The 10,469-nt window shown below is 47.0% G+C and overlaps 1 protein-coding gene across 1 annotated transcript in view; it reads left to right on the forward strand.

The window, feature by feature from the left end:
• LOC142765935 (uncharacterized) overlaps window positions 1-3,441 on the forward strand; it is a 19,114-nt gene extending 15,673 nt beyond the window's left edge. Inside the window, exons 5-6 of the mRNA XM_075867742.1 lie at window positions 1,606-1,814; window positions 3,311-3,441. Coding sequence (XP_075723857.1) covers window positions 1,606-1,814; window positions 3,311-3,441 — 340 coding nt within the window. The remainder of the gene's footprint in view (window positions 1-1,605; window positions 1,815-3,310) is intronic.
• Window positions 3,442-10,469: the final 7,028 nt, after the last annotated feature.

Here is a 10,469-nt window from a genome sequence, read left to right on the forward strand (position 1 = left end):
TATTGACTGCGCAAGTTCTCCTCTCTTCTTTACATCCGAATGTGAAGCAGAAAGCGCGCAACTATCTTTCTGGCGCGGAAACCACACGCACTGCACAGCACTCGCGTCAACGCGAACAGAAACCATATGAACTAAAGTTATTTCGCAACACGCTGGGCCAGTGTGCCACTGATAGCGAAATCATTTTGACCGAGTCTTAACAGCGAACAACAGCTTGCCGACAACGTATCAACTACAAGAGAACAGGCGCTAGATGCACTGACAACGGAATATGTGGTTTCATTGTTTTCACGTCATTCATTCACGCACTACACGAATAACACGGTCGGTCGTGCCCAGCCTTTGAACGGTCAGCGCAGCCTTCACGTGACCACGCGGCGCCCGGCCATCGTGCCCGTGTTCCGTGTAAAACTCATCGGCGTAAGCATTGTGCAACCACGGTGACTTAGTTTGAGCCTGGTGCAAGGGACACTTGAACGCGGTTGCTCTAACACTGAGAGAAGAATGCTGGAAGCGAGCATAGCAAGCGAAAGAAAGTGGTTGATTGATTTATTGATATGTAGGGTTTAACATCCCGAAACCACCATATGTTTATGAGAGACGCTGTAGTGCAGGGCTGCGGAAATTATTTGACCACCTGGGGTTCTTTACCGTGCACCGAAATCTGAGCACACGGCAAGGGCGGGGCAATTGCCTGCAAATAATGCAAGGCTAGATCCGCCGGCTACCTACAAGATCTTTAACCTCAACCTTAACACACGGCAAACGAAAGAAAAAAGGCGTTTCAATACGCACATGACAGTTGTTACTGTACACATATCGAACATGAAATTACACACATCGCCCTCATTGCGTCTTGATGGGCACAAGAATTTCGTCCGTTGTCACAAGCAGGAACACGGCACAACCGTCACTGACCTGCAAGGCGTTCATCGTGGTTCTGTTTTGTTTTGGTGCCGAATTGCAACTTCACTAAACACTTCAAATACTTCATCTGCCGCATGGCACATAGATATGGGCTCGTTTTACGTACTGTTGAGACCCAGTGGCTGAAAAAAAAAAACTTTGTAAACGTTGCTAGGCGTACAATAACTATCGGCAGACTTCTGCGTAACAAACAACGTGACACAGAGCACGGATATTGTCTGCCGCGGCTCGGTACGAGACCTATGGAGGCGCACATGCCGCCGCTGCTCACTGCTCGATTAGCTACGCTGCACAACACGTGACCATGGCAACGCCGCCATTGTGCGTAGTGAATATGGCCGCCATGGCGTCATTTCCGCCACACTTTACCCGTAGCGCGTCGGCTGGGCATGCCCTCTCCTCTCATTCCTTTCTCCGTGTATGCAGCTCTTGCTATCGTTTTTTTTCGCACTGTTTGTTATTATGCGTCTATACTGAATAGCCCAGCCTACTATTTCTTTAGCTATACCGATGAGAACGAAGTAAACGTATTATGTCATAATCAGCTCAAGTACTGTCGTATGTATATTTCTCGACATCCTGTAGTCTGGATTTCTTGCGTGTCCTGTATAAAGGGCTGGCAGTTGTGTCACTCTTGTAGTAGAGAAACAATAATCCCATTTTTTTATGTACTCACAGGACGACGCCTCTGCAGCGAGTCAATAAGGTCGATGTGGACATCTTTCTTCCGGAAGGCCACAACTGGAATGATTTCGTGTCGCTAGCCGTGTACTGCGTCCAAAAGAAGGTGGTCTTGGCTGACGTCGCGATCGATAAAACGTTGGCCGAGAGCGTGCCCCTGCACAACCCGAAAGCTTATATTAAAAAGGCCAATATCACGGGAAAAGGTGCGTACGCAGTGGGATGAGATGAGAGCTCGCGAGTGTAAGCTATAAGAACAGCAGTCAGGGACTGGTGCACCGGGCCAGCGATTTTCTCGAGAGTTCTCTTTAACATAAAGTGAAGAGTACCAAATGACACTCGATCACATTTAGATGCCTGGCTTCCACTTCTGAACAAAGACGTGCCTTACGGTGACGTACTATATCACGACATGAGCGAACATATCTTGCTTACTACAGCCCGTACTCTTTTTTGCTTTTTTTAACCATGTACGCAGACATGACTAATTAACGAACTTTTTGAAGCAACGAAAGTAGCCAAAAGATTACCGAGATAAAGTTGTGCACTGGTTTGCAAAACATCCGATTGGTGACTTTCTATCTCTATACCGATTGAGCATTGCTGCTGCTTCTGCTTACTACAGCTTAGTCGGCAAAGCATCGGGTGCTTATCGTTGTGGCCCAAGGAGTTAGAAGGTCAATTCTCAGTGGAAGAAAATTGTTCCCTGTTTTAATTCTTGACACTTGTTATAGCGGCATATCTGTGACGGAAATACGTCACTTAATGGTGGGTGAAACACAACGTAATAAACATTAGAGTTTTAAAAACAATACGCCAGATTGCGCTTGCGCGCCCGTGCGCGCTGTGATATTCTTGTACTCCCTCACGTTCAGGAACGATAAGCTTCTCTCGCAATGGTTTATGGCACTGATAAACAGACGCATTGGTTATCACTTGTCTTGCCGCAAGCGAAACGTGCACAGCCACCATTATTGTCGCTGTCCTGTCTAGGACCTGTCCATATGCTGTGGTCGTTTGCGCGCAGAACGTTAGAGAGCACTGCAATCTTGGCACGCGTAGAAGTATACTGAATATGCTATCTTTAGGTAGTATAGGTGCTCAAGTGGGTATGCGACGTAGTATTTTGTTTCTGTCTTTCGCGCGCATTTGTAGTCGACGAGAGTGGCAATGTGGGCTTCTTGGCGATTCATGTGAAAAGGTTCGATGAAGCGCGAAGCGACACACAGACGCGCTGTATGGCATCCTTATGTGCCTTATTGGGTCCGCGCGCCGTTTTGCGCTTTGAGGCACTTTCAGTGTGCAGAAAAATACTATTACGCGATAAAGAAAAAGTTCGAAGCTTTATAATCAGATGTCTTTCTTGCTGACTGATTGAGAACTTTCACCTTTAGAATTTCTTGTGTGGCTTCAAAAATTAGGCAATTCATATACCTATTAGTCTAATAAAGAGGAACAAGTAGATTGACTTATTCCATGCCATAATCAGCAACATGCATTTGTTCGCATAGTCGTAGAGCACGTCGACTTACGTAAAACTCTGGCAAGTGATAACGGGGCACTCTTATGTGTATGCAAGCAGGAAGTTTTTCTAGGCGATATCATTCGTGTTTCCCGGGCCATAAACTAACTTCTGGCTTGCGTGTGATTCATCCCGTGTGAAGTTCGGAATTAGTGAGTCACTCGATCCCTCTTATTGTAGGTGACGCTTCAACGCCGGGCCCTGTGTCAGCGCTGTCACTCTTCAGTTCGAGTATGGCTGCCCTGGTTGCTGTCATTGCCATTCGGAATTGTTTCGGTAACCCTAATTTTCTGATATGTACCGCTGGCTAGTGTGTTTTACGACGATTTGTGACGTATAGTCATTTCCATAGGCGAGCACACCGGTGAAGTGGAAAACAGGGTGGGAGGGGGGGGGGGCACTTCACGTCATTGGTCGGCACCCTACGGGCCGCCCGCGAATATTTGCGGCCTCGGCACGACTTCAGATCCATCCCCTCCCCTTGCTGGACTAGTTGGTGCGGGTACATTTTTTAAGGCAAAGAGCGCGCTGTTTACCTTAAAAAAATGAATCGTTACCAAGTTGCCCAATTTTCAATACCACTCAGCGGTATGGGTTCATCTTCAAGCAAAACTGCGTGCCAGACGGAGCACTATAAAAAGGAATGAAACAAGACAGACTGTGCTCGTCGGTCTCGTTTCATTCTTATTGTCCAGTCTGCTAAACAGTTTGCTAGAAGATGAAATTTTCACTTGTAATTTCCAACTGAAGAGCCACAAGGAAGTTTTGACCTTATATGCGGTTAGATAGGAAGAAAGAAAGATTACCTCGAGCTGACATTGCTTCCAATATTACACCTAGCCAGATAAGGTATTCATTTTCTTTTTTTTCAGGTCCAAAACATGGAGAAGAAAGATTTGTTTTGGGAAATACCAGGCCATAGGAAGAAGTATAAATTTAAGGGATTGTTTTCATTGTTAGACACAAAATAATGACAACTAAGAATAATTATTCCAAGGAAAGCATTGAAGATCTTATGCATTACAATGACAATATGAATAAACTGCCATTACATTACAAATATTTCTAGTAAAATCGGTTATTCTTTCCGTGACATCATTGTCAGGTCATAGAAGGACCTTCTAAGGAAGAGGGAGGCTCATGCCTGACATGGTCGCAGACGTTAAGGCTATTGGGCTCACACTCCACCTATTCCAAAAGCAGGCTAGTGATTCCAATTTTTGTTACGTGTTTTGCTGCCCAGATTGTCGCGGGATACGAGCACACTGCTTCCGAAAACAAAAATCGCAGCAATTCCACAGAGTCAATGATATTGAGCGGGATGAAGCATCCATCATCATCATCATCATCATCATCATCATCACCATCATCAGCTTGACTACGTCCACTGCAGGACAAAGGCCTCTCCCATGTTCCGCCAGTTAACCCGGTCCTGTGCTTGCTGCGTCCAATTTATACCCGCAAACTTCTTAATCTCATCTGCCCACCTAACCTTCTGTCTCCCCCTAACCCGCTTCCCTTCTCTGGGAATCCAGTTAGTTACCCTTAATGACCAGCGGTTATCCTGTCTACGCGCTACATGCCCGGCCCATGTCCATTTCCTTTTCTTTATTTCAACAATGATATCCTTCACCCCCGTTTGTCCCCTAATCCACTCTGCTCTCTTCTTGTCTCTTCAGATTTCACCTACCATTTTTCTTTCCATTGCTCGCTGCGTCGTCCTCAATTTAAGCTGAACCCTCTTTGTAAGTCTCCAGGTTTCTGCTCCGTAGCTAAGTACCGGCAAGATACAGCTGTTATATACCTTCCTCTTGAGGGATAGTGGCAATCTACCTGTCATAATTTGAGAGTGCTTGCCGAATGTGCTCCACCCCATTCTTATTCTTCTAGTTACTTCAATCTCGTGGTTAGGCTCAGCGGTTATTACCTGCCCTAAGTAGACATAGTCTTTTATAACTTCAAGTGCACTATTACCTATCTCGAAGTGCTGCTCCTTTCCGAGGTTGTTGTACATTACTTTCGTTTTCTGCAGATTAATTTTAAGACCCACCTTTCTGCTCTCCTTGTCTAACTCCGTAATCATGAGTTGCAATTCGTCCCCTGAGTTACTCAGCAATGCAATGTCATCGGCGAAGCGCATGTTACTAAGGTATTCTCCATTAACTCTTATCCCTAACTGTTCCCATTCTAGGCTTTTGAAGACCTCCTGTAAGCATGCGGTAAATAGCATTGGGGAGATTGTGTCCCCCTGCCTTACACCCTTCTTGATTGGTATTCTGTTGGTTTCTTTATGAAGCACTATGGTAGCAGTTGATCCCCTGTAGATTTCTTCCAGAATGTTTATATATACTTCATCTACGCCCTGATTCCGCAGTGTCTGCATGACGGCTGATATTTCTACTGAATCAAATGCCTTCTCGTAATCTATGAAGGCTATGTATAGTGGTTGGTTATACTCTGAGCATTTTTCTATTACCTGATTGATAGTATGAATGTGGTCAATTGTTGAGTAGCCTGTTCGAAATCCTGCTTGTTCCTTTGGTTGATTGAATTCTAATGTTTTCTTTACTCTGTTAGCAATTACCTTTGTAAATAGCTTGTATACTACAGAGAGCAAGCTGATCGGCCTGTAATTCTTCAAGTCCTTGTCATCTCCTTTCTTATGTATTAAGACGATGTTAGCGTTCTTCCAAGACTCTGGTACCCTTCCCGTCAGGAGACACCTCGTAAACAGGGTAGCTAGTTTTTCTAACACAATCTCTCCTCCATCTTTCAGCAGATCTGATGTTACCTGATCCTCACCAGCAGCTTTGCCTCTTTGCATGCTCTCCAAAGCTTTTCTGACTTTTCTATCATTACTGGTGGGGTGTCATCTGGGTTACTGCTAGTTCTTATAGTATTAAGGTCGTGGTTGTCTCGGCTACTGTACAGATCTCTGTAAAACTCCTCCGCTATTTTAACTATCCTATCCATATTGGTAGTTATTTTGCCTTCTTTGTCCCTTAGTGCATACATCCGAATTTGGCCTATCCCAAGTTTCCTCTTCACTGCTTTGACGCTTCCTCCGTTTTTCAGAGCGTGTTCAATTCTCTCCATGTCATACCTTCTTACATCGCATACCTAACGTCTATTAATCAATTTCGAAAGCTCTGCCAGTTCTATTTTGTCTGTTGTACTTGACACTTTCATGATTTGACGCTTCTTAATTAGGTTCTTCGTTTCCTGGGAAAGCTTGCCAGTGTCGTGTCTAACTACCCTGCCTCCAACTTCCACTGCACACTCCGTAATGATACTCGTCAGATTATCATTCATTGTATCTACGCTAAGGTTGGTTTCCTCACTAAGAGCCGAGTACCTGTTCTGCAGCGACACTCTGAATTCCTGTGCTTTCCCTTTCAGTGCTAGCTCATTGATTGGCTTCTTGCGTATCAGTTTCTGTCGTTCCTTCTTCAAGTCTAGGCGAATTTGAGACCGCACCATTTTATGGTCACTGCATTGTACCTTGCCAACCACTTCCACATCCTGCACGATTCCTGGGTGTCCAGTCATTATAAAGTCTATTTCGTTCTTATTTTCGCCATTAGGGCTCCTCCATGTCCACTTGCGGTTTTCTCGTTTTCGGTAGAAAGTATTCAAAATCCGCAGATTATTGCGTTCTGCGATTTCTACTAGTAGCTCTCCTCTGGCGTTTCTAGTGCCGATGCCATAACCTCCTACTGCCTGGTCTCCAGCCTGCTTCTTCCCTATCTTTGCATTAAAGTCGCCCATCACTATAGTATACTGTGTTTTTACCTTACTCATTGCCGATTCCACGTCTTCATAGAAGCTTTCAACTGAAGCGTCATCATGGCTGGATGTAGGTTGCGTAAGCCTGTACTACCTTCATCTTGTATCTTTTATTCAGTTTAGTTACAATACCTACCACCCTTTCATTAATGCTATAGTATTCCTCTATGTTGCCAGCTATGTTTCTGTGAATTAGGAACCCCACTCCCAGTTCTCTTCTGTCTGCCAAGCCCCGATAGCAAAGGACGTGCCCATTCTGTAGCACAGTATAGGCCTCATCTGTCCTTCTGACCTCACTGAGCCCTATTATATCCCATTTAACACCCTCTAGTTCCTCGAATAGTACAGCTAGACTTCCCTCACTAGATAAGGTTCTAGCGTTCAACGTTGCCAAGTTCAGGTTCCAATGGCGGCCTGTCCGGATCCAGAGATTCTTAGCACCCTCTGCTGCGTTGCAGATCTGACCGCCGCCGTGGTCAGTTGCTTCGCAGCTGCTGGAAACTGAGGGCCGTGAGTTATTTGACGTATGCATGTGGGAGGTAGTGGCCAGATACTGCACCACGGTGGCCAATCCTTCTCTGGTGAGGGAGTGCGTTTCCGGCGGTGGTTACCGGTGAGGCCGCACCCCAGGCCTCTTAATGCAGTTCCATCAACACGCGGATTTTTTTTAATCCGGTTGGGAACTGCGCGGCACCAGGATTTGAACCACGGACCTCTTGCATGCGAGGCGGATGCTCTAACCACTACGCCATCGCCGCAACCTTACGTATGGCCATTTGTCTAACCATCCGTGCGCCCATCCATCCAATCCATTCACGCTTCCAACCGTCCGTGCATTCGTGCTTCCGACCACCCGTCCATAACTCCGTCCGCCCACGCTTCCGTTCATCCGTCTGCCCGTGCATGCTTCCGTCTGTCTATCCATCCCTGCTTCCGTCTATCTGGCTATCCATTCATCCGTCGGCCCGTTCGCCTGTCTATTAGTCCATCCGTCTGTAACTCACACTAGGGCCACCAGCTGAGTGAGTGATAAAACTAGGATGTTACGAGCCAGTCACAAAGCAACATGCATGGATAGACCCATGGCTCAAGAAGCTTCGCTCCTAAATATTAAGAAATCTTCCCAAATGGAACCGTGATGGGATCCGAAGCAGCAGCGTTGTGCACGGCGATTCGGCGAGCGATGCGGTGGAGGTCGTGGGGCGCTTTGGAGACGTTTCCAACGACGACGACACCGAGAATTCACCGGGGTTGGCCTTCCTCTATCAGCGCTCCCGCTCGGCTTCCTCGACTCGCGCCTCGTCGGTGCCGCCGGCGCGAGATCGCCATTCACGAACGTGATCAGCTCTGCTAACCCTCGCAAACCCTACGACGGCCAGGCTAGGCCAAATCGCTTCGGCGCATGTTTTGACGGGTGAAGAAGCTTTGTTGCTGTTGTGAGATATACAGGAAGGAGACATGGCGCCCGAAGGCGCTTTGTCCCAGAGTCTCACGTAATTCATCAACCCATCATCATCCATGTCTGTCCCGGCAAGGCCTGCAAAGGTTGTGTGAGAGGGAGGATTTATTTTGGGTAGATGGCCATACCCTGGCAAGGGGGCCGCCGCTCGGCGCCAGGCGCCAAACAGACGTGGCCTGCCTCCCGGCATACTAGCCAGGGAGACACAACATAGGGGCTACCGTTCGGTGCAGTAACTTCGATCACAACACACAAAGCCGACGTACTCCGACTAGGTGGGCTATCGCAGCATGTGGGGCGCGCTGCGGTCACGGCCCAGCTCCCGGCCGATAGGACCCAGCGAGACACTATACGCCCCTTGGGGACTACGGGACTACTGTATGGTGCAGAAGCAAATGCCGCTGCACGCAAACCCAACGTAGCTTGGTAAACCAGCACGGCTAAAAGCCGGCTTAGACCTTCACGACGAAGAGAGCCGCCCTCCCCCTCGGCGAGTAGAGTCGCCGAGCACAGAGAAGGGGACAAAACAACATTGCGGGTAAATCCCGACTTTAAGGCGTCATCTCCATCGCAGATAAACGAGCCGAAAGAGTGTTCACTTTATGTGCGCCCATACCTTGAGAGTGGTGAAGAGCGTGAAGAGAGAAAGGGGTGACACGTGGCGAGTGCGCGACAGGCGAGAGAGTGACGTCACCACGCACTGCGAGGAAAGACGTGGCCTACTCGACACCACCCCAACCCCTCTGGTTAGGGGAGCATGATGCGGCGCGTTGGCCGTGAGACATGGACGGACAGCGTTACACAGGCTAGTGAAAGAGCGGCTTTGCATCTAAAAAACTTTTCAGTACGGTTCTCTTCATGTCGGCTTCATAGAACTCAGCCCTGAGCGTGATAGGTTGTGGACTCTTGATCTAAAAAGGTCTGCCTTATACCTTAACACAGGCGCGTCTTTTACGTCACTGTTTAATGGGCATGGCTCACGGCCATGCACGCTTTTGATTGTGCTAGCGGCCGAGGGCTTTTGATGTTTCATCATAGTAATCGTTTAGTTCCCATATTTGCACTACAAAGACTGGAAGTAAAGGCATGCAGGCGGTTGTCCCATGCACGTCATTGATTCATGTTTTTTTTTTCTTTTAAGGACGATAGTCTTTCTTGAGATACTTGAACACAGATGTTTTGATCTGTCTGTCACACAATCAGCCACCCTAGCGGAGCTCTTGCTGAGCGCCGTGTGATCTCAAACTGGTGGTTACGTTCATGCTTGTGAACATCAGCGAATAACCAGCAAATATTACGCATATCTGAGGTGCAACAATATTACGTAAGTATGAGGTGGGGCGTTCCTTTACTAGAAATTATATATATATACAATTACAGCTCGTGATTACTGACGGGGATACGGAAAGTTAATATGCATAAAACTAAAGTAATGTGCCACAGTCTCGGCAGGGAAGAGAGCTCTGCGATAAGTGGAGAGACGCTGGAAGTTGTAAAGAAATATCTGCTTAGTACAAATAGAAACTGCGGAGCCGAACCATGAGCGTGGAGTAAAAAGATAAGAACGGCGGGGATTATAATCGGCAAGCATTCTCAAATGATGAATGGTAATCCTACTAACCCTCAAGAGGAAGGTATATAACAGCTGCATCAACTACGGAGCAGAAACCTTGACGCTTATACAAAGAGAATTCAGCTTAAATTGAGGACTGCCCAGCGAGCGATTGAAAGGAAAATGATAGGTGTAACATTAAGAGGCAAAAAGAGAGCAGAGAGAATCAAGGAACAGACCGGGGTTAACGATGTCATAGTTGAAATCAAGAAGAAATGCACATGGGCTTGACACGTATCACGTAAGCAGGTTAACCGCTGCGCATTTAGAGGTATTCAAAGTTAGGTGGGCCAATGTGAAAGTTCGTAAGCGTAACGTGGCAGTAGGAAGCACTAAATAAAGTTGACTGGCAGATCATGGGATTGACATTTGCCCTGCAGTGCGTTTTGTGTAGTAAGGTTGATGATTATGTCATGAAAACGTAATTCTAACGACGCCGGTGTTATTTACACTGTATGCACTTAAAATGTGGCGTTGTGCAC

This window comes from Rhipicephalus microplus, chromosome 6, assembly GCF_043290135.1.
Source record: "Rhipicephalus microplus isolate Deutch F79 chromosome 6, USDA_Rmic, whole genome shotgun sequence".
Lineage (NCBI taxonomy): Eukaryota > Metazoa > Arthropoda > Arachnida > Ixodida > Ixodidae > Rhipicephalus > Rhipicephalus microplus.